The following is a 22516-nucleotide window of genomic DNA, read 5'->3' on the forward strand; positions in this document are numbered from 1 at the left end:
CATGGCGGCGGGCGGCAGCAGCGGGGCGGGGGAGCAGCGTCCGTACGAGCTGGTGGTGTTCGGCGCCAGCGGCTTCACCGGGCAGTTCGTGGTGGAGGAGGTGGCGCGGGCGGCCAGCGGCGGGGAGCTGCGCGGCGCCCTGCGCTGGGCCGTGGCCGGGCGGAGCCGCACCAAGCTGCAGGAGGTGCTGGAGCAGGCGGCCGAGAGGCTGGGTACGCGCCGCGGCTCGGCTCGGCTCGGCTCGGGGCGGGGGGCGGGCGGCGGCGGCGGCTCCTCCGCTGGGAGCAGCCGAGGGGCTCGGGGAGGGCCCCGGGGCCGCGGTGCCGGCGGTGACGGCCTCTCCGGTGCGCAGGGAAGGCGGCGCTGGGGCCGGAGGTCGGCGTGCTGCTGTGCGATGTGGGCGACCCGGGCTCGCTGGCCGCCATGGCGAGGCAGACGCGGCTGGTGCTCAACTGCGTGGGCCCGGTGAGTGCTCCCCCGCCGCGTCTCCTCGCCCCTTTTTTTTAAAGATCTGGGTTGGAAGGGAAGGCCGAGGAGCTCTGTGCCGAGGCCCTGGCCGACGATGGTTCCGGCTCGTTCAGAGCAGATCAAAGTACGCGAGCTGGAAGTTAGATCATGGCAAGGCCTGCGGAGTTAGTTAAGCAGAGAATATGCAGGTAATGCAAATGCAGAAAGCATACATTGAGATAAGAAGATATTAAACCAGCTTTGACGATCTTATCTATGGAGAGAGGTACGGTGGAGTGGTTTGTGCAGCAATCTCCTTTATCAGTGATGAAGTTTGCTCTGCTGCGCCGGCCCTAACCTCCCCCCAGAAGGCAAGACTATTGCATTTGCCCCACTTAGAAAAATCAATAGCTATTAAGCGCTTCCTTATCTGGTAGATACACACTAGATGAAGCAGGTTGGGTGAGTTGTGTGGGGGGGTTTATTTTGTTACGTGTGCTGTTTTTTTCCTTCTACAGTATAGATTTTTTGGAGAGCCTGTCGTGAAAGCTTGCGTTGAAAACGGTGCGAGCTGCATTGACATCAGTGGAGAGCCCCAGGTACGTGACATCTGAAAAATGCTACCTTACCTTAAGAGAGCCTTAGGCTCTCTTAAACTACTTGGTTAAGAAGTTTTATGTTTCTGCTAGCGTTTTTGAACATGCAGACAAGTTCTGCCTCCTGATGTGCAGTTTGAAGATGCGTTAACTTTAGGATGTGTGAACGTGTAGTATTTGTATAGTTTTCTCACCCTTAGACAAGAGCCCTCCCGGTTCTTTCTGGAAGTCCAACATTTTTAATTTCTCTTTAAGTCTCAGTTGTGATTCCAAGTAGGAATTTTGGATAGATCATTTTTTATTTTTTTCCCACTGCTGTGACATTTTCATACCATAAAAGACAAATGATACACATCTGCCTTAAAGATGTATATAAGTAATTTATATAATAAATATAATGTGACATAAATATAACTAATTAGTGATATATAAGTTATTAGTGATATAACTATAACTAATTTTAAGTATGTAGGCTGCTATGATTTGAGAATAAAGCACTGATGGTTAATATTGGACATTGTCAGATATGGGATCTGCTTAAAGTATCTGTTCTGATTGTGTTTTAGTTTCTGGAAGGAATGTACCTGAAATACAATGAAAAAGCCGCTGAGAAGGGAGTGTATGTCATTGGAAGCTGTGGCTTTGACTCTATACCAGCTGATATGGGAGTACTGTACACCAGAGACAAGTTGAAAGGTGACTTTCTTAACATGGCTTTATGCTGAAAAAGACACACAGATTATGCTTTTCATCTGTTTTCCTAAAACAAATGCTTGTGGCAAGCTTTCTTCAATTTGTCTTTTTGTCTGCCTTTACCAGCTAACTAATTTCAACCAAATCTGGTAGACAGATACAAAAGAAAATCTAAATCACGTTCCATTAGATTCAAGCAAATTGTTGTTCAGGTAGAGGTGAGATTCAAGGTGATGCTGTTCACTGAGAGGTTTGTTTGTTGCAAGTGGACTGCTCAGCCAGTGTGTGGGCATCCGTGGGCAAGCTGCAGCATACTTCTCTTGTGCAGTGAGAGTATTGTACGGAAGAGATGGTGGGGACAGGATGGCTGTAGGGATGGGACTGCAAATCAGTGGATGATCAGGTTTCATAGGTTTTGTTTCTCCGCCTCCAGTACTGAGCAGCTGTTGTACAGACCTAAGTAGGTAGTGTCTTACAGTGCCTTTTATGTCAAGAGCAGCTGGACAGTAACTCAGAGAATATATAAATATAAATAATTATTTGAGAAAATTATTAATAAATATTATTAATAATTAATATTATTAATATTTTATTTTTATTATCACTTTATTAATAATTAATAAATAATTATTAATAAATATTTGAGAAAAGATGTAAAATGATTTAATTCTCTGCAAGGAGTTCTTGATCCTAATCCCACACAAGGATACTTTGTTCATCAATTCTGACTTTGTAACTGGAAGGGCCAGTAAGAGAATCCAAATGTTTTGCCTCTAATATTCTATTAAAATTGCTATTACGTGCTTGATATTGGAACATGTCATCAACTTTCAGTTTAATAAAACTAAATCTATAAAAGGATCTGATTAGAGAGAGAGAGGAGGAGAGGCATGAAAATGAGTATCTGGTTGTTCATAAGCTTATAATTTGATGTCTGATACTTGTTTTGAATAAAGATGTCTTTTATCTCTTCCTATTTTGACTTTCTGGTATTATCACCTGTCTATCCAGTTGCTCGTTATGTTTAAATCTGCCCTTACAGGAACAGTTTATAAGCTCAGAAGGAACTGAGCAAAGTGAAACAAAGCAGAATTTGGAGTTGTTTTCTTTTGCTGTTCACCACAACTAAGCAACCTTTGTTTTAGAATATGTTGAGTGTTTCTGCTCTTTCTTTTTTATTTATTTTTATTTGTTTTGTAATAAGAGCTACCAAGCTCTCTTAATTCATCTATGTTTCACAGCCGATGTTGTCCTTTATCTCAAAACTTTAGGGAAATCTAAATATGGCTTTTAATATTCTTTTCCTCTTTTGATTTATTATTTACATTATCTTATTAACTAGATAAAACAACTGTAGCATTTAATGACTCAAGATAAGTTTAATGACCGTTACTGAAGTACTTTATGTATGAAATTATTATTTGCTAACAAAAAAAGCTCCAGATCTTAATCTTAGTTTACTTTACTTTGAGATAAAGATGTGTCTCTGTCCTGTCCGCTAGCGATGTCAGTAGTCTGCCATTTGAGGCTGCCAGAGTGTCCTCTGGCTATGTGAACTAACCTGAGTGTATATCCCAAGTAATTAATGTTTTCTCCTCTTTTCAAGGTACCTTAACTGCTGTCGAAAGTTTCCTGAATGTGAAATCTGGACCTGAGGTTAGTTGCTTTATACTGTCATGGGAACTTGTGATCACATCAGCGTAGCCTGTTTGAGTAACTGTTGTTACGTTAATGCAGAACAAGCTGTGCCAGTGCCTTCACAACGAGTCTGTATTCTTTAGAAGCTAATATATAGTATATAATATAATATTTTATTCTTTAGAAGCTAATAAAGTATCCCAAGGATACTTACCCTTTTGTAAGGTTTGCTTGCATGGGCTGACATAAAATTTGTTGTATTAAGCAGTTTCAAGAAATACTTAGATTTTGCAGTTTTCTCGTGTACTCTACTACTTTGGCAGTTTTCTTGTGTACTCATACACAAACTGTAGTGGATATGTAAGTGTGTTGCCGGTAATCCTAATATTTTGGCTGGTTTTTTGTTGCTATTTGTTGGGGTTGTTTTGAGATACTTGATAGTGCATGTAATCAGAATACCTTTGTGTAATAATTTTGTAATGTAATAATTCCGAAGTCATCGTTAAATATTTAAAGCCTTAACTGCATTAATTATTGTTTCATGGTATTTTACCAGGGTGCTTGTATACACGATGGGACTTGGAAGTCTGCTGTTTATGGCCTCGCAGATCAAGACAACCTGAAGAAGCTTCGAAAAAAGATAGGATATGCCCCTGTTCCTGTAGTTGGTGCAAAACTTAAAAGAAGGTATAAAAAGCTTAAAATGTGAAACAAGCTGTTTTCTAACAGTTCCAGGATTTATTTTATAGAATGTTAGCATATTATTAAATGCTAAAAATATGCATTTAAGACTTCAGGAAAATCTACACATACACACACTTGTCTGGTAAAATTGAAGATATGTTCATATTTCACTGAAAAATAACATGTTAGCATTTACCATGTCTCTCAGTGTGTTCTAAAAGACTTAGTGGCATGGCAAACTTTTATTTCAGAAGTGATGAATGTAGAATGGAAAAAACAAATATGAGAATATTATTTTGATTATCATATTTATCCTGACCATAGTTCATGGAATTTCTAGTTGAGTCAAGGATAAATTTGAATTATTGAATTAGTTTCAGTGAAAAGAGATAATGTCATAAAAATGCTTGAAAGAAAGACAGTATTGATAGCACTGCTATGATCGATTTCTTTGTTTGCATGAAGTTTTGAATGTTTTTTTTTTTTTTTTTTTTTTTTTTTTGTGAATGTTTTTTCCATTTGCAGAGGATTTGTGTTCTACAGTCAGGAATTCAAACAGTATGCTATTCCATTCATGGGATCTGATGTTTCTGTCGTGAAACGGTCTCAGCGCTATTTGCACACGCAGCTGCAGGAAACACCAGTAAGTCACTGCTACTAGTGTAGTATGTCTTTATTTTAATTTGCAGCAAATCCCTCCTATATGTAATAATAGTTCTTTATGTAGATCTGTGTTCCAGGGTTTCTGCAGTTATATAAATAATAATGAGCTTTTGCTTGTGTAAAGAAAGAGGCATGTTCTCTTGATTATCTTTTGGAAGCTGCTTGACCTTATGTGGTCCAGGTTCTTCTGCATGCCCAGGCCTGTTTCATACTGTGTGATATCCTGCCTGATGAGCTTGCTTTCTGCTGCTAGAAAGAATAGTTCTGAGAGTCTTTTGTAGGGTTTTTATGCTGTCTGATTTCTGGGTATGTGTTTGTAAGAAATTTTGGGTTTGGCTTTGGGTTACAGAAGTGTTTGAAAAGTGGGCTTCATGCTTTTAGGAAACTTCAAAGGTGTTTAGTTTTGTACCTGTGCAGAGGCTTTTTTGTTATATCAACAAAGATTTTAAAGACATCATAAATGTAGTCTATGTAACAATAGACAGGTTGGTATCGTACTAAACTTTGTCATAGATAAATTATATGCTGCTCATTTGTATTTAGAAACTTCTTTTATGCTTCGGTCTTTGGGGTACAGAGCGAAGGCAACATGAAGTGTGTTGGTGGTGAGAAGGATACATAGTTCTTGTTTTCCATGGTTCCCTGAGAGGAGACCAGCACTAACAGTTCATATAACAGCTGTGCAGAATCACTGGCATCAGTTAGGGTTGAAGGAGACAATGCTCTAAAAATATACTTGGAACTATTAATGAGAAGGTTTTGTTGTTGCTATTCCAGAATTGTAATGCAAGGCCTTGGTTTCTCTTAAATTAAAACACAGAAAGAAGGAAAGGAGTATCTTGGGAAAGAAGCCTGAAATCAAATACCAGAAAACAACTTTTAAGTTTTCCACTGTTGTTTGCCATACTCTCTCCATCTCCATTCCATAGTTACATTGCTTTCTCGTAATGAATTATAAAGTCAAGTGTTATTCAAGGAGTTGTTTAAACAGCTGAGTTCTAAAGTCTACTGCAAATAGCTCTATGTTGTATTAAAAACTTGCATCCTGCATTTTTAAAAATGAGTCTACAAGAAAATTTTGATGTAAATTCTACCACTGAAAATATGTTTTTGTCTTAGGTACAGTATGGTGCTTATGTGAATATAGGTGGTCTTGGCTCTGTGGTGAAGCTGATGATTGCAGGCATTTTATTTCTTCTTCTTGTGAAATTTAGCTTTGGAAGAAAACTTCTGACAAAAGTAAGTGTTCAAAACACAAAAGAATTAAGTGCTTGGAGGCTTTTTTACTTTATGTTAACGTGAGTTGTTTGTGTTGTTTTCCTTTTCCCTCTCATTATATAGTATCCAGAATTTTTCTCTGCTGGACGTTTCACAAAGAAAGGACCAACCCAGAAACAGGTAACTGACTGCTTTCCATTCTAGTTATTGAAGAAGTTTGTTGGGGTAATGGTAGAATAGTAAACTGTGGTCTACCACTTAGTCTCCAAGAAATAAATCATTTTTAAATGCACACTGTGTATACCTGTGAATATTTAAGTAATGATGCCGTCTGTTATTAAGTCATCAAAAGTATGTGGAACTGATACAAGAAAAAGTGGATCATATTTCTAGGTCTGATGTATTCACATGAATGGCTTACAACATAGATGTCAAGGGTGATGATAGATGCAGTAGCAAAAACTCAAGCCCAAACACAGTGAAAGAATAACCGGACTTTAGGGCTGTAACTAACTGTTCCAGTAAAGTTAAATGATTATGTAACTGGGATTGTACCTTTTAAGCAATGACTCAGAATTACTGCCTTCATGTTTAGATGTATCACAGCATTTGGCGTAATACTTGCATTTACTACTTCTGTTTGTCTAAAGAAGTGAGTTACTGTTTTGGTGACCACGCTTCATGTCTTGTCCACTACAGATGGATGAAACCTCCTTCACAATGACCTTTTTTGGCGAGGGTTACAGTGAGGGGCAGAATCCAGAGAACGGCAAACCAAATGTAAAGATTTGCACTCAAGTGAAAGGACCGGGTACGTATGTTAGCAGCTAACTGCAGCACATTTCCTACCCTGATACATGGTTATGGTTCCACTACCATCTACTAAATCCGCAGCCTTTACGGACTATTATCTCAGGTACTAGCATGCATTGTAACCTGCTTTTTGAACAGTTTTGTAGACGGCAAGAATGTACATTCAGAAGGGAGTTAATGAACTGTTGCTACTTTAAATAACAATATACGTAGCCAGATACTGACAGCATCACATCAAAAAGTCTTTTAAGCACAGATGGGCAAAGCTCTTGCTATAGTGAAGAGCTTGTTGTCACTTAGCGGTGATAACTCACAGTTGTTCTGTGGTTATAGGCTTATATTTGAGGCAGATCTCTGTTCACCTTAGTTCTTAAGGACTTTTATCTATTTAGGATGATAACCAGTTTAAAAAAAAAAAAAAAAGCTAATCTTAAATGGAGATAGCTTTTTGTTTGTTTGATTATTCTTCATCATGACGTAAAAAAGATTAAAATTAGAAATGTGAATTTTGTGTTTCAACACCCTGTACGTTTGGTTTTCATCAGAACCAGGCTATGTTGCAACTCCAATTGCGATGGTTCAAGCAGCCTTATCTCTTCTGGAAGATACAACTTATCTGCCTAAACAGTGAGTATTTTCCTATGCAGAACATACTGATTTCCATTACAGCTATTGTATGCATGTTTCTCTTTGAAAATACAGATTCTCTATAAACCTGTCAATTGCTTTCTTACCTCACTCAAATGGCAGTGCTATTAAACATGATCCTTGTTATGCAAGGGAGATAGTTTACCATGATAAAGTCACTTACTCTTCATCTGCCTTTCAACTTGAAAGGATGTAATTACAGGTTTTAGTTATGTTTTTGCAGTATCCACTGCACCAGTATCTATATTTTCAGCTATGGAAAAATTTCCATTGAGTTCGCTACATGCAGAAATGAGCCAGCTTGCTCACATGCTCCATCTGGCACAAAGTGGCTTTTTCTTTTCTAGCTAGGGAAACATATTTTTGACTTCAGATAAAGACAGTATTTGGTCACTGTACCACTAATGTTTTTCTCTTTTAATTCTTGTTAACAGAGGTGGTGTGTATTCTCCAGGAGCTGCTTTCTCTAAAACAAACCTGATTGAGCGCCTCAACAGTCGTGGTGTTGAGTTCTCTGTCATTAGCCAGCCTGAAGTCTGACATCAAGACATAACTGTATGAACTAACATCTTACCTGTGTCTAATTCCAATAAAGTTCATTTGGCTGTAGAAGCCTGATCATAAAAGTTTCATTGTGCTGTTGTTTACAGCAGAAAAAATAAGCTAAAAAGTATAATAACGTATGCTATAGTGAAAAAAAAAAACAACACAGGATACTGATTTTAATTCATGAATGTATTAAATCAGTAATTTATTGGGTACTAGTTCTAGAACATTGTTTAATCTCTTTCACCTTAAGTAGGAGAACAGCAGCCTAAATTTTCAGTTACTACATAATTCAATCTGCAATTAACCACAACCTTCTCACCGCAACTATTTGAAGCAGGCAGGCCCTGGATACCAAGTGCCTTAGCAGACAAAACCACTAGTTATTCCTCATGCCTGTTTGGGATAGGCATGGTTACCTTTTGGTGTTCTTATTTTTAAAGGCTTAGTACCCATAGTCAAATCAGAGTAGTTTTTTTTTTTTTTTTTCTTAAGGTTTAAGGAGTAGTTTTGTCTTTTTGGTGGGTTATTATGAAGATCAGTTGACTGTACTTAAGTAGACCCATAGTGTTGACTTTCAGTCCTACCAGCTTGCCTGTAGCGAGGCATACTAAAAAAGAGAAAACCCATAGTGTAATATAGAGCTAGCTGAAGACCAGTTGCCATTTCATCCTTTCAACTGAGAACAAGTCATTCTAGTATAATACGTGCAGTACACAAAGCAGTGTCAAAAACAATGCATTTACAAAGTGACTAAGTAGCAGCCTTGTCAGTATAGTAATTGTAGGAAGTTAAACTACTTCTAAACTGTTGAAACAAATGCCATATTTGTTTGTAAATATTAAGTTACCTTTCAGGAGTCTCTGTGGTTGAATGATAATACATCTAGCAAACGTGTTGTTTTTTTTTTTTGTTTTTTTTTCTAATACATCTGCATTTAGTAATATAACAGCTTTTTTTTCCCACCGTTACAGCTTGCTGAGATCAGAGCATTGCTACAGATGAACATAGTATTTCTGAAAAACTTCATTTCTTGTCTTAGTGTGAAACAGATTTGTAATGAGTGATTTTTAGAGGCTGATATCATAAACAAAAGCTGAGGGAATGGGTATAACATTTGCTTTAAACTATGGTGTATATAAAATGCTTGTGATAGAACTTACAAACTGAAAACTCACTTTGCACTTCGATGCCTTCCTTGGAGGGAATCCTCAAGATTTGCTATGTGCTGTGTATTCCCGCTTCTTCTTAACTATAAGAGCAACATCACTTTTCAGCTTGTAAATGGTTGACTCAAGTTGTTTTCCAACATCACTTATCATCTGTGATTGTCTCTCTGTAAAAAGACGCAGTACCTGCAAATTATCTTCCTGCTAAAACATAATAAAATAAATGAGTTGGGCTGAACAACCATGTCATTTTTTTACTTAAACAGCAAAGAATACCTGAAGGTCTCATGGGTTTAACTACGGCAGTAACTTAATAAGACGGGAGGCTAGAATAAACCACAGCCTCAAAAACTAAAATTAGGATCATAATTTTATGTTCTTTTGCCAAGGAGAAGAATATGCATCACAACAGGAAGGATGTGTTTGGGAAGGTAGCTCTGCTCTTTCTCCAGGCCAGATGAATTGCACCACTCTTTTGCAGCAACATCTGAGGGTGTAAGACTGGGCACAAGCCAGAGCTTACTTCACAGCTACCTTTAACTAAGCGGCAATGAATTTTTCATGTATGCACAAAAGAGATCTTGTGACTTGACAGCATCTTTTGTCCTTGAGATAACCACCAATCATCCTGCTACTAGATAACCAGAAATTAAGCAGTGGGTTTTAGAAATGTATAGCCTGTAAGCATCTCATACCTTTGTTGATAGACAGTTTAGTTCTTCAATTGCAGAAAACAAATACCAAGATCAGGAGAAACACATTTGCTTTATAATTAATGTCTCTTATTCTGAGAAGAAAAACTTGGATCTGCATCCCCACAACGGTTATACTAAAAATGCACTATGGTTCTGTAGGCTAAGGATTAGGCCAGCATAAGACGAAACAGTAAACAGCTACCAACTTCCATCTGCACAGGAAACATAATACACAGTTCTTTAATACAGTTGGGCCTGAAGTATTTGTTGGGCTAAAATTCAGATCATACTACTCTTAACCCGGATGCTAGAACTGCTGCAATTACAATATTAAATACGGGACCGTGTTAGAGTTTGTTTTGTTCCCTGCTCCCAACCATACAAAGAACAGCCTTTTCTTCAGCTGAGATAGTGGAAAGGAATTACATTAGGTTATTGATGCTTTTCTCCCTGACCTAGGCAGTAACAGTTCACAACAGTCTTACGGCCTAGAATGTCTTTATAAATGCTTCCTAAAGAAACAAATGTCCAAGCCTGCTTTTACATATGCAGATTTACAGTACTGAATACAGGCTGTTTCAAATGTCTGCTAGAGGCTGGGGACAGCACTCCAACTCTGAGCTGCGTTTTAGGCCAAATACATAAGAAGCCAAAACAAACTGATGTTTATATGTTTCTAACTTTTTCCCTGCAGAAAAACCATAAACACTGAAAACAGGAAAATGATAAACCAGTTGAGGAGACTTTCTTACCCTGTATAACTTAAGGTTACACAGAGTCAGAAAAAATCAAAAGAGTTCAGTGTTGCTGGCAAGAAATTGGTCTATTGAGCAGTAACAGGAAGAGCTAGAGCCCTCATGAAAAGGTCGCACCATGAAAGCCTACATATGCCATAAAGTCTCCTTGCCAGCTTCAGTAAAAAATGGCTACATTGCCAAGCAATCTAGAAGACTTCCTGAATACCAAGCCAACCACGTCTAAAAGCCCATTTGCATCACACTCCTGACAAATCTGACTTGTGTTCTAGAGGGTAGTTTTGTGCTGAAGAGTTATTGCTTACTTAAAGTTGTCAGAGCCTGAAGTACAACTTATGTAAATTAGAAAAAAAAAAAAAAAAAAAGACAAAAAGAGCCATCCTGAAGAAACCGCATAAAGAAGATGATGACAAGCTAATTCCCATGAAGCACTATGTAGACATCCAGCCAAACACCTAACAACAGGCCTGGTTAAAGTATGGCTTCCCTGATAAGCAGGCACTTCTGTAGCAACATGCCCACCTGAGTGAGGCAGTTGAACTCTAGTGTTCAAACTTGCATGTCTGACTGCACACAGTCTGCAGGTCTTGGCAGTACCTCTGGTCCCGCGCAAACCACCTGGAAAACTCCAGGATAAGAAACCAACTGTAGCCCAGCCATACCCATCCTGTGATTCCACGAATCTCCAGTTCCGAAACCTCCAGTTTCAGATTCCTAAATCTAGGACAAAATTCCTTAGAAAAGTGGCCTCTGATCCTTAAACTTGCAAAAACTTCGTAAAAAATTGTAAAAACTTTACCTACCGGTGGCCTGGACTGCTTCAGCTGAAGGAATTGCTGTCTGACCACATTCATGTTTTGATAGAAGATCTTAAGGGCCTTAGCAAATTCTGCATCACAGCTGGTCCGATGGCTGCACATCTCTTCAGTTTCTCCCAAAGACTGTTTCATCATCTTAATTGCCTTGGTAGGTGACTCAGCTTTCTTCTCTAAAATGCAAGAGACATTTTTTTATTATTATTAATAAACTAAAAAAAAAAAAATTAAATATATATCTATCTTGAATTTATTGTCATTGGAAATGGCAGGCTAATTCCCTTTGTCAGAGGAGAAAAAGTCAGGGGGATATAAATTAACTTTCTGTAGAGCCTATGTCCTAGGGCAGTACTGGTAAGGGAGAACTGTAGCAAAAGCATGAGATACTGAGACAGTTTGTGATGAGCACTGACTTTCGTGGTGTCCTGTGTCCCATTTCTTTAGTTTGTCTTTAAGAAGGACATTTTCTTCTCTTAAAGCTCTGTTGACCTCTCTCAGCAGCTCTGTCTCTTGTTCCATCTGCAGCAGCTTCCGGTACAGTTCAGGCACCTCGTTACCTGCATCCTGTATTTGTTACAAAACTGCAGTTCAGCTAATTATCACCGAATCCTTACTGATTCCCATCTATGAAAAACACTTCTAAGCAGATAAATGAATATTCCCAATGGGGAAATGGAACTGTTACATTCTTCATGTTATTGAACTTTGAAAACAAACTTTTCTATGGCTTCAGATGGATATTTTTTCTTTCCTTACAGTTTTATTAGTCCTTTAAACAAACACTCATTTATTATTTCCCCAGCTGCCAAGCCAATGTTCGCCGGCCTGTTGTCATGGTATTTCATCAGCAAAAGTGGTAAGAGAATTTCTGCAAGTATCAGGGGCAGTGCTTTAGCTTTACTATCTCTTTCCGTATGTGTGTACATGCATGCATACACAGAGCTGTACATGTATTTATACACATACAGAAATATATACATATATATATATATATATATATATATAAAACAATTGTACTGAAACGTGTGTGAGCACACATGCACCTGTAGAAATCACTTAACTGCTTTCATTTCTTTTACAATCTTTTACTCTCTAATGTAATTAAATAAGCTGCGAAGGTCAAGAAACATTTACAATGGAAGCACCTCACTGTGGTGCTCCAGCAAATGTGTGCAGAGCTGCTCAGCACTTGCATCCTGCAGCTGTGTTACACCCCAGCCAGGCTCTGTCATCCATTACAGTGCTTCAGAGCAGTACACAAGGAGTGCTTTGGGCTCAGATGCAGCACTGTGCTTAATTAGACGTTTCCCGGCAGCCTTCGCTCATTACATATTCCCATGAAAATCAAGTGGGTTTGTCGGAATGTAGTTATCGGTAATCCAGGTACACTTACCAGACCAGCATTGCTTGCAGTCAAAGCTTTGGGATTATCAACCACAACAGTGCCCTCACTTGTGAGCAAAAGACCATCCAAGGAGTAGTCCATCTCCATGCAACCTTCTGCAGCAAAGGAAAGGCAAAGCATGGTCAGGACTCAGCCATCACTTGCTCTTTGCTACTGGTGCCCTTATTGTACACTGTGTACGTTACTTAAGGTGAAAACAAACACAGCCTATTTTTAAACTCTGAATTCAAGGCAGAAATAGTCTTTTCCCCAGCACTTCAACCAAGCTGAGAGCCAGCATGCTCATTTTAAAATTATACCATGAAACCACTAACTGTTTTTCACATTCTGAATGTTTTTGTTTCCATAATGATGGACAATACAGTTTGATTCTATCTACCAACCATCACTGAAGAAAAACATAAAATATGTAATATAAGACTTTCAAAAGTGAAAATTTCAGGAAGAAATACCTTGAAGTCCCCACAAATCAACAATTAAAGCATTTTTCTGTAAATAATTCAAAAATTCATAGGATGCATTTAGAGCTGAGAAATGGACTGTTTCTTCTATCTTCGGATTCACGTTTTTCCAGACAGGTTTTGTGTATAAAGACCGTGGTAGATCATAAACTCTATACCTAAAGACAAATAATGCAAGCATAAAAAAATAATTAAAAGCCAATTCAGTCTCTGAAAACGTCTCTATTTAAACACACACAAAAGTTGAGCAGAAACAAATACTGCAGCATTTCAAGGTCAGCTGTTCTTTCCTGCTCAATAAAGTGCCTTATGCAGTCATTCAGCATCCGCAGGACATGTGAAAATATTACTGTACTTTATTAATTTTTAGTTCTTATTCTGTTGACAGCAGCAGAGTGGGAAGCACACTGTCAAAAATGCTCAAAAAGCTTTAAAATATTCATAACTCCATTTTTTATTCTGAGACTTCCAGCTTTCTGCCTATTAAGTAATCCAGGGGGCATTTCTCCAGCTCCACCCGTATCTTTGAGGATAACAAATGAAGTCATGTAAATCCTTGCTCAACACGGACCTTTTAAAAATGGGAGGGATATTTTTAGGCCAACACTGCATATCTCTCTGCAGTTTCAGAGATTCAAGGTTAAATTCTTGCTGCAGCTTAAAGGCCCCAGCAAAAGAGATAATGGTTTATGCAGGCTCATGACTTCCACAGGAGCAAGGCTAAACCTGCTCTCAGTTTCACCAGGAGCACAAAACAGGCTTGTTCTGAGGAAGCAGGGAGTTGGTGCAACACAATACCCTATCTGAATGCCTCTTCCCGCAGCATCCCGCAACCATTTGACTCCAAGGCACTCTGCAACGTGAATCTGGAAATCAACCCTTCGCCCCAGCAGCTCCAGCGGATCAATGACCATATCGTCCTCCCCAAAGAGTCTGCAAACAGAAAGAACAGCGATGCAAATTTGACCCTGGTCCTCAATCAACATCAACACAGGGTGATAACAGAAATGAGGACAACGCTGGGATCAGAGAGGAGAGCTGCTGTTTGTGTGACTTGAACATTTTGATAATTAATAATTACTGGCAAATGAAATGACAGTTTTATGTGACAGCTAGTGTGCTGGTTTTAGTTTTTTCTTCCTCTGCACATCCCCAAGTGAGGACAGAGGCTATGTGACCTTCATTATCATATGTTAGTATACAGAAAACAGCTATGCTTGAAAGAGAAAACAAAGGAGTCCAGAAAGACAATACGGATGCAGGAACCATTCAAAACAGAGAAGGACTAACCTGAATCCATTTTGCAGTATAATTATTTTCTCCATCAGATGAAGCTTCTATCTATGTTGATGGCAACATTACTCAGCTAAAAGAAACTGTGATACTTCCAGCCTACAAAGATCTGCAGGTATAAAGAAAGGGCCTGAGGAATAGGCGCAGGAACTGCTGATATATCGACCCCATTGCCGAAACTGCAGGAAGACTGCTCAGCTCTGACTGTCCCTCTGTGAGCTGCCAGCTCCAGCTGGGGACAGGGACAGAGCTGTCAGTCAGCAGGGCTGCGAGTGTGAAAAACAGTTCTGGGGCCCTCCCTCCAGAGGAGACAGAAGTGGGGACGGACTGCCCCTTGGTGTTGTCTAATAATCTGGAGCCGATGCCCACTCCCATTTTCAGCAGTGAGATCTCTGAATGTCTCCCTCTTCCACATTTTGCTCAGCACTGCCAGCCTTCACTCCCAGTCACACATTTCAACAGGTGAAGTTCCCCAGTTCCTTTAACAAGGAACGACCGACAGCTCTCCAGTACAGAGGCAGTGGATATTTACCTCCCATCGCTGGAGCACGGAGACAGGTCGATCAGCAGGACAGCTTCCTCCAGCCCTTCGGAGTTCAGCAGCTCGGTCTGCTCCTCCAGCTTCATGCGGTACGCCAGTGCCTGCAGCCAAACGTGAGCAGATCCCACATGGACAACCTCCACCGGGTCCCAGAATGGGTCGCTGTCCTGGTTCACGTCCATGTTCTCCCCTTCCAGAAAACGCTGGTAAAGTTCCTCCATTAGGAACTTCCTATTAATGAACTTGGCCTTTGACCATACCCACACCTATGGAGGAGGCAAAGGAAAAGTGATGAAGTTGGGCAATCACGGACAAGGAGAACAGTAAAGCACCTCTCCACCTTGAGGAATGATCGAATAAACTTGGAGTCACCTCTGAAATTACTGAAAAAAACTACCCTGTGCTGCGCAACCTGCCGGAGAGATATACTTTAATTTTAACTTTCTTTTCAATAAAGACTGTTGACTTATTTCTTAAGGGGCTATGGAGGATTACTGGTCATCATCCTCTCTACAACAGTCCTTTATGTGCAGGCTGATGTGGTCACCTCTTCTCTAAAACAAATGAAATTCAGTTCTTTCAGCCTTTCATATCAACTGAAATAATTTGCAGCTCTTAGAATTTCATATTTAAAATATACAATAAACTGTTCTGACTAAGCTATCTCAAAGTTTATACAAACACAATAGAAAGAGAAGATTTGTGTTACTGACTGGTGTTTGGAGCATTCACCTGTAACAAAGAAGCGTGAGGCTTAAGACTGCTCCTAAGAAAGATCATTTATCAGGCAGAATGGGGATTCAAGGGATTTATTAGAACACAACTACCTTTCACTTTCATTCCTTCATTTCATCCCAGCCCAATATTGCTTGTTAATTTGCTTCTTCTGCATTAAGATAGTCTTCCTTTGATCTTAGTTTCCGTTGTTTTCAGCTTTAATATAATTTGTTATTACAACCAGCAGCTGAGAAAATACCACTAAATCTAAAGAAATTAACTCTGGTTGGTTCCTGAGGTTCCTTCTCCTGGTTCCATCACCGTTTTTAAAGAGCACATAAGGGGCTCATATCTATGGCCTAAGCTTTGCACATGCCAGATTTATACAAGAACAAATGGAAATGCTTTCACAAAAAAATATAATGGCATCTTAGGTTGCAGCTGCAATGGTTTCAAAGACTAATGGACATCAATGATGGCAAAATGAGGATAAATTACATCATAAAGTGCTCCTGTAAACCAACAATTTACAAATTAGAGTGTGTCTAAACGGGACTATTAAATATATGAAGTGAAAATGTAAAATCATTTTTCTTTGTCCAACAGTAGCACTTTCAAATATTTCAAATACAATGGTAACAAGCAGTTGTAGAAAAATCTCTGGTTTCAGAAGGGAGAGCTAAAGATCTCTCCTCCATTATTTAAAAGGTGAAGCTTTGTTGCTAAGCAGCCAGAGATCAGCTGCAAGGGAGCAGCAGCACCTAAGGAGGTGTCAGTGACGGAGCCACCACACGCGGCTGAAGCTGATTTGTTGCAGAGAGGTTCTCTGGCAGCCTCCCCCTGCACTTGTTGACATCAAACACGCCTGCTTTACTTCACCAGGTGCATCCCTGCTGTGATGTTCAGTGACAGAATGTGTCTGAAGGTAGCTAACTGCACCCAAATGCTAAGGCAGACACAGTCCTCGAGGGGCAGAAAGAATACACCTCAAGGATCTCCTGTCCATGCCAGAAGCTACCCAGGAGCATGGCCATCCTGTGAACAAGCAGCACATGGGTTCCTTTTTAGAGATGAACAGATCCATGGGCTAGGAGGAGTGCATTTCATGTATGGAGGCCCACAAAAAGGGCGTCAAAGAGTGGAAGAGTAAAAGAAGGGCGTGGGTCTGTTAAGGCACAGCAGAGACAGCCATTGCAAGGATTCAGCGTCTGGCTTGAGAACGAGCACACAGCCTACATCTCTCTTATCTTCTCCTAAAGCCTGCTGTTAATGCGTGAGCCCTTCTTACCTGATTTGTCGTTGCATGTGTCACTTTTACTGTTATTTCCTTTTGTAGGTCATGGCCTCTGGAGTCTGATAAGGCTAGGTTCTTCACCTTCAGTTCAAATTTGAGCTCCTATTAATTAATAAAGTTTCTTAAACACATTCCAATCCAAGACACCTTTTGCTACATAATTTGGCAATATTTTCATATAAGAGGAAAAATTATACAGATGTGTGTGTGTATATATATGTATATATATATGTGTGTATATATATATATATATATATATATATATATATACATGTATGAACCTGCTTATAGAATAAATTCTCATAGCAATCTTCCTGCAGTGTCTAGGACTTGACATTCCCAATATTTCAAATTTTGGAAAGAATGAGGCTTCCTTTACATACCTCACTGGCACCATACTCTCCCACCAGGGTGCACAAAGAAAGGAGAATACTTATCCTAACAAGTTTATTTCCATTTTTCCTTCAGGAAACTTCTCCAGAAGTTAGTTAGTTAGTTAAAATGCTGGGAAATTGCATCTTGATCCAAAGGGAAATCTATCTCATTATTCCTAACTTGAACTTGGCTGAGGAGGAATTCTCCCTTCTTGGACTTTTCATCCCCTTGAAAACACCATGGCAGCCACTGTTTGCGTATTTATACAGTGCAACTACCCTGACACTCCGTTTGCAGCCTGCATTCCCAAATTCACGTTCCCCCCATCTCCTCTTCTCTCTGCCTGCCAGATGGTGAGGGAGACTGGGGAAAGCAAAAGGATTGGGGCGCTAGGAAGAGTGAGAGCACTGGCAAATGCTCTTACAGTTATTTCTATTCACACTTAAAAATGTACCAAACGAGTCCAACCCACAGAAGTTGGGGAAACCTTACTCACCTTCTTCAGCTCCTGGCTCATCTGATTCGCCTCCGCCACCAGTGGCATCAACTTGATGTAATCGTGGAACGCCGCCAGGACACTGGGGTCTGCTCTGCCCTCCCCGCTGCCCGCAGCGCCTTTCCGAAGCGGTGCGCCAGGGGGCAAAGAGAAGGGGTAAACAGGCTGCCACCTGACCCGTGGGTAGCTTTAGGAGGGTGCTCACCGACTGCCAAAATACGATTTAATGCTTCTGGCCCTTGCCGCTCTCCTGCTCTGAGCTGGGTGGGCGGCACGCAACCTGCTCTCATCCCATGGGGAGAGGGCAGCACAGGAAAAACAGCAGCAGAAACACATGCTTTGCTCACAGCAGCCTACTTCGCCTTTCTTTCAAAATCGGGCTGACAAATTGATCGGATTAGAAAGTGGATGTCAAGCAGGGAGCTTCTGTCCTGTCTGATGTGTGAAGGATTTCCCCCAAACTGTTACAGGACTCGATGTCAGAGTCCACTGTGGTACTCCTTAGAACAGAGTTTCACTGTTCAGTCATTAATTCCCTGCTGTCTGCAGGTGGGGACTGCTTTTTCTTAGGAATTCAGGTTTTGCAGGGCAATCCAGGATGAAAAAACAGGGACATAACATCTGGATTTGAAGCAGACACAATTAGGTATATTTAGAGAACTGGCTCAGCCCATTCTGACCACCTACAGATTTTGGTGATGCAACAGAACGTCAGCTGAATAATTTTACTTATTTATTTATTTATTAAGACAGAGAATGTGTGCTTGGGTACCAGAACAGCTCTTTACACACAAGTGCTGAGGTGCATATTTGCTGCATCCCTCCCCACAGGAGTGAGGCAATGCTATCAAGTTTCAGGCCTGTAGGCCCAGTCCTCTGGGTGCCCTCAGCACTCCCTGAGACGCTCACCACAGGTGATCAGCTGGACCTCAGACAAACGCCTGAAGGCAGTGGTGTGATTACAGTCACAGCTCTGCCATTCCGTAAATTAGTGAATATTTCTAGAGGGATGGAGTGATTCAAAAGATGAAACTGTCAGGGCCATTAAGGAACTCAAAATGGCCTTGCAGATTAGCACACAATTCAAAAACAATGCACAAACCCCCAAGTTCTTTACGAACAATAAATATCTGAAAGCAAAAGATCCACGTGACATATTCCCAGGACCCAGGATTGTCTATGTTATATTTACCAACTAAACATTTTGCTCACTGGACTGATCACATTAAAAAATGTCAGGAAAGTGAACTTCAAAAAAAAAAAAAGTAATTTTAAGAAAAGTACTGGAGGGTAGCATTTCCCCAATGTACAAAGAAAAAAATATATGTAGATGAAAAAAATTAAAAAGGAGCAAATTTTAGGGGAGCAAGGGGAGTGGTTTGGATGACAGCAAAAGAATATTTAACATTATATTTTGTACTATTACCTAATGCGATCACACATACAACAAAAAATCCAGCATAGAGAGTTAATGGAGCAATGTTAAAAACAAAGGGAAAGACTATTTCAGTGTACACCTGGTGATCCTGCCTGGAAGAGCCTTCTCTGGGAGAAGCTACTCAGACAATAAAATGCACTGTGGAAGGCAGCACTAACTGCGTGTGCTGTGCAGCGTGCAGTCCTGAGCGACCTTCTCATCTGGAGTGCTCCTGCATTATTAAAAGTAATCTGATCTCACGTAATCTCATCAGTACTGCTCACTTTTTTTTTTTTTTTTTTTAAATATAAGAAGCAGTTCTAGCACTAAAGAAATAAAAATAAAAATAAAAATAAAAATAAAAATAAAAATAAAAATAAAAATAAAAATAAAAATAAAAATAAAACTATGGTAAGAATGGGATCTGTGTGTAATAAAACCCAAAATAATTATCCAGACCTTCAGCTGTCAGGCTGCTCAGTCTGAGACGCAGAGCAAACGCACATTTTACTGTTTATCAACATGGCAGTATAAGTAAGCTCACATATGTAACAGCTAACAGACACACCCTTGGTTTCTTGAAATAGCACATTATTACATATTATTTATTATATAATATTATATATTATTACATATAGTAATTTCAAAAAATTAAAAAGCATTTCTCTTTCTATAGTATTAGATAGATATGAAGCAATTTTTCTGACTCATGGCTGCTTCCTCATAAGGAACTGCGCAGCCTCCAACCCCCAGCAAGAACAACATGCAAACTGCAAAAGAATAAGGCAGATTTGGAAGGTGTGTGCATATGATCCAGGGTGTGACAAAACATCAGTCCCCACAGAAAAGCATCACCCAGTGCCCAAGCAGTGGTGCTTACCAAGTTTATCCACACTGAAACCTTCTGCTGCTGCCAACTCAGACTGAAAGAAGTCGTAGTCGTATCTGCTAAGGTCCTCCTCTGTTCGTTCTGCAGGTGGCCCGACATACAGGTAAGCACTGTTTGATCCCAAAATAACACGATCCTGAAAGGTTAGACACAGGATGCTGCTGAAGTTATGGGTACAGCATGGCAAAGGTCACCAAAGGGTAAAGTGTTTGCAAACACTACACAAGCTGGCAAGACTTTAAAGAAAAGTGCTTGAGAGGAGAGGACCTGTGTGCTCCCATGGACAAGGAGGGGGTTGACAAAGGGTGACCCAAACCCATCACGGTAGTTGCAGCTGAGAGACCTGAAAATCACCGCTGCCATTGGCACAGCAGCCAGCATGAGGAGAAGCTGATCACCAGATCAGTTTTGCCTCATCTATCAGGAAGAGAAACCTGCTCAATACCAGAATATAAAAGCAGACACACTGGCTCAGAAAAAAGACCCATCCATCCCAGTATCCCATTTGCGGTGCTGTCCCTCAGGGACAGATTTCCAAGGAGGAGTACACATTCCAGGCAAACTGCAGAGCTGCTGCTTTTCTGGGAAGTGATCCCTCTACATTGCGTCCCTTAGTGGATTTCTGCTTCGTGAAAGAAAAAATCTACATCCTCTCTGAAGCAAAGTAACGCAGTTATCATTTCCCCAATGTCTTCTGGCAAGAAGGACTGATTAACTACACCTTTGTTTGGGACAAACATGGACCTTGCTAAGATTCATTTGGTGTCCTTTAATTCTGGCCCGTTGTATTCCCAGTACAGACTCACATGCATTATTTTGTGCTAACTGGATAAAAACAGAACCAATTGCTTAACATTTCAGTAAGAAAGGCACACAGGTTATCCACATCTATACTAAAAATCATTCTGAGGCTGAACAGAGATTTTGAGCCCAGCTGTGAGGTCAAAATCTGGGGTAGGAGCTTGCTCCTTTAGATGGATGGATTTTTTTATTATTATTATTAATTACATGACAATACATTACATTACAAAAAAAATACATTATATCAAATTTATGTTCCCTTAGACACAAGATTCTGCCTGAGGACACAGCGAGCAAATTAGAATGTTTTTTTCTTTCAGGGTTTTGTTTTATGCTCCAAGAAAATACTCACCAAGTGCTGCAGCTTTGTTTTCCCTGTGATGGGCACACCATTCACAACGACCTTGCACATATCTCGTGGTGCTAGGGTAACTTTGCCATCAGCATTCGTAAACGTAGCGTGTTTGTCCGAAATGCTGAAAGATGTTCAATTTTCTTGTGATTCACTTTTTGTTTTTAATTTGAGAACCATCATAGAACATTAAATCATAATTTCAAAGACAAGTTTAAGCTGCCATTCATTAAGTTTAGGCTGCCATTCAAGAGGCAGTTGCCACAGTTTTACTTCAAGTTTTTGCCACTACCAGAATGGCAGTTTCTAGAAACATAAAAGCTTATCAGTTATACTTTTTAACCTTTCCCTTAGCAGATACCATAAAAAGTTCAAAATAATCATAACCCATGTTTATGCAGTTTATGCAATTTCTTTAATTGAAAACTAATTAAAATTAAACAACTCCAAACAACATGAAGATCAAAAAAGCAGACATCTTGTTTTCTACAAATTGATGTACTTACCCCAGACCTCTTAGGATTATAGCATTTGAGGTTGATTGACCAACATCACAAGTACCTTTAAAAATAAATAAATAAATAAATAAATAGGCATTTTCCAGTATAAATTATATGTGCTTTGCACACCAACAGGTATACAGTGCTGAAGTTTTTGCATTACTTTTTAGTTTTTCTCCTTTGAATCACTATGTTGAGCTCTGCTTAGCGCTAGCCTTTCACATTAGTGCTGCTACTTGAAAATGACAATATAGTCAGTTACTTTCTCTTTAGAAAGACAAGACACTGGATCCTGAGAAACAAAAAAGGATTTACTCCATGTGGCCTCTGGGATTGCATACATAAATAATTCGAACTGTATGTGGGAGACCCCAGAAAGTCCTGGGATCCATTACCAGCAAGTAGATGGCAGAGAAAATCATCCAGAGTAAATAACCTGTGTGCAACAGGGTACCAGATCTACAACTCTATTCCCATTTCTGTTAATTGCAGCACTCAGTCAGTCAGTGGTGGAAAAACAGCAAAGCACAACCTGCAGAGGAGGGGTGAGATGTTCAGTAAGTAAGGCAGTAAGGAGGAATGTGGATAGTGTGAG

General features: G+C 39.9%; 2 protein-coding genes across 2 annotated transcripts in view; one reads left to right on the plus strand and one right to left on the minus strand.

The window, feature by feature from the left end:
* On the plus strand, positions 1-9353 carry SCCPDH (saccharopine dehydrogenase (putative)). The gene is made up of 12 exons (XM_032184868.1): positions 1-212; positions 353-465; positions 966-1046; positions 1610-1739; positions 3343-3392; positions 3931-4061; positions 4584-4701; positions 5841-5960; positions 6063-6119; positions 6639-6750; positions 7298-7379; positions 7835-9353. Exons 1-12 carry the CDS (start codon positions 2-4, stop codon positions 7938-7940), a joined length of 1311 nt encoding a protein of 436 aa, XP_032040759.1. The 5' UTR covers position 1; the 3' UTR covers positions 7941-9353.
* LOC116487147 (kinesin-like protein KIF28P) overlaps positions 9158-22516 on the minus strand; it is a 27159-nt gene continuing 13800 nt past the window's right edge. The window contains exons 12-23 of the mRNA XM_032183780.1: positions 21928-21982; positions 21422-21545; positions 20260-20404; positions 17963-18081; positions 17086-17193; positions 15072-15346; positions 14045-14179; positions 13238-13404; positions 12774-12880; positions 11794-11944; positions 11369-11553; positions 9158-9316 (exon numbers count right to left, since the gene is read on the minus strand). Of these exons, the coding sequence (XP_032039671.1) occupies positions 9158-9316; positions 11369-11553; positions 11794-11944; positions 12774-12880; positions 13238-13404; positions 14045-14179; positions 15072-15346; positions 17086-17193; positions 17963-18081; positions 20260-20404; positions 21422-21545; positions 21928-21982 (1730 nt within the window). The remainder of the gene's footprint in view (positions 9317-11368; positions 11554-11793; positions 11945-12773; positions 12881-13237; positions 13405-14044; positions 14180-15071; positions 15347-17085; positions 17194-17962; positions 18082-20259; positions 20405-21421; positions 21546-21927; positions 21983-22516) is intronic.

This window comes from Aythya fuligula, chromosome 3, assembly GCF_009819795.1.
Source record: "Aythya fuligula isolate bAytFul2 chromosome 3, bAytFul2.pri, whole genome shotgun sequence".
In the NCBI taxonomy this organism is placed as follows: Eukaryota; Metazoa; Chordata; class Aves; order Anseriformes; family Anatidae; genus Aythya; species Aythya fuligula.